We start from the raw sequence: 1203 nt of genomic DNA, 5'->3' as shown, positions 1-1203 counted from the left end.
GATGCTAAAGATGGAGATCAAGAGGAAGGAGAATGAGGCAAGTAGAGTTAATGAGGAAGCCGTTGAGGCAGCTAGGGCCGCCGAGAGAGAGGCTTTAATGAAGCTTGGATACGCGACGGAGGAGGCCAACAAGAACGGAAGGAGGGCTGCGCGGGTGACCGAGCAGCTAGATGCGGCGCAGGCTGCAAATTCGGAGATGGAAGCAGAGTTGAGAAGGTTAAAGGTCCAGTCGGATCAGTGGAGGAAGGCTGCTGAGGCGGCTGCTGCTATGCTCTCGACGGGGAACAATGGGAAGCTCGTCGAGAGGACAGGGTCCCTTGACAGCGCCTACAACCCGATGGACTCGCCGTACTCAGAAGACATGGATGATGACTCGCCAAAGAAGAAAAATGGAAACATGTTGAAGAAGATTGGTGTTTTATGGAAGAAGGGCCAGAAGTAGTAGTGGAAACTAAGCAGGTCACTTTCTAATTTTTCACTTCCAATTTATTTATTTTTTTGTGTCAAATGTACATTTTTTTTTCCCTAAATTTCTTTACATTTTTTTACAGGCGTTTTGGAGGATGCAAAATAAAAAAAAAAAAAAAACTAAGCTCATTTTGCAGATTGTATAGAGGAGGTGTTATGTATTTTGCTTTGGACTTGGGAGAGAAATGGCAAAGGATAGTGTATTTGGTTATCTTTTTTAGAATTGCTCCCCATCAAGGGAATTATGTGGAAACAGAAAGAAGCAGTTTTTAGTTCTTGTATTTGAGATTGTGATTTCAACAAGACTCATAATATGTGTACCACTTTTGCCAATTTCCATGGTGTATAATAATTAGATATGATGTCCTTTTCTGTTGTTTGCTTCTCTATTGTCCAAGATGGTTTTTTTATTTTTTTATTTTTTTTTATTAACATATCTAAATAAGTAGGAATAAAGTATCTTGTATTATAGTAAAACATGATCTTAATAACTTATATTTTTAATAATATTAAAATAGTACATTCAAATTTTATAAAACATCTTCTAACTACTCCGAGTCTAATTTTTTAGATGTAAAATATCATATCTACACTTCTATTTAATTAATTAAAAACTAAAATTTATGAAACTCTGAAAATATATTTTTTTAAACTTTTAATTAGAAACTTTTTTCTTATTCTCCGCCTAAAACTCAAACGAAAATAAATTTATAGCATGTTTAGTTCGTTGATTCG

At 35.9% G+C, this 1203-nt stretch overlaps 1 protein-coding gene across 1 annotated transcript; it reads left to right on the top strand.

The window, feature by feature from the left end:
- Positions 1-9: 9 nt before the first annotated feature.
- LOC21383724 (interactor of constitutive active ROPs 3) lies at positions 10-843 on the top strand. Its single transcript, XM_010094108.2, has 2 exons — positions 10-459; positions 552-843. Exon 1 carries the CDS (start codon positions 11-13, stop codon positions 440-442), a length of 432 nt encoding a protein of 143 aa, XP_010092410.1. The 5' UTR covers position 10; the 3' UTR covers positions 443-459; positions 552-843.
- Positions 844-1203: the final 360 nt, after the last annotated feature.

The sequence above is a fragment of the Morus notabilis genome, unplaced genomic scaffold (genome assembly GCF_000414095.1).
Source record: "Morus notabilis unplaced genomic scaffold, ASM41409v2 Scaffold10235, whole genome shotgun sequence".
In the NCBI taxonomy this organism is placed as follows: Eukaryota; Viridiplantae; Streptophyta; class Magnoliopsida; order Rosales; family Moraceae; genus Morus; species Morus notabilis.
The sequence above is the reverse complement of the archived record's forward strand: the minus strand, read 5'-3'. Positions and strand labels throughout refer to the sequence as shown.

Coding starts and splice junctions, on each gene's coding strand:
- LOC21383724 (XM_010094108.2), top strand. CDS start 11: ATGGAGATCAAGAGGAAGGAGAATGAGGCAAGTAGAGTTAATGAGGAA.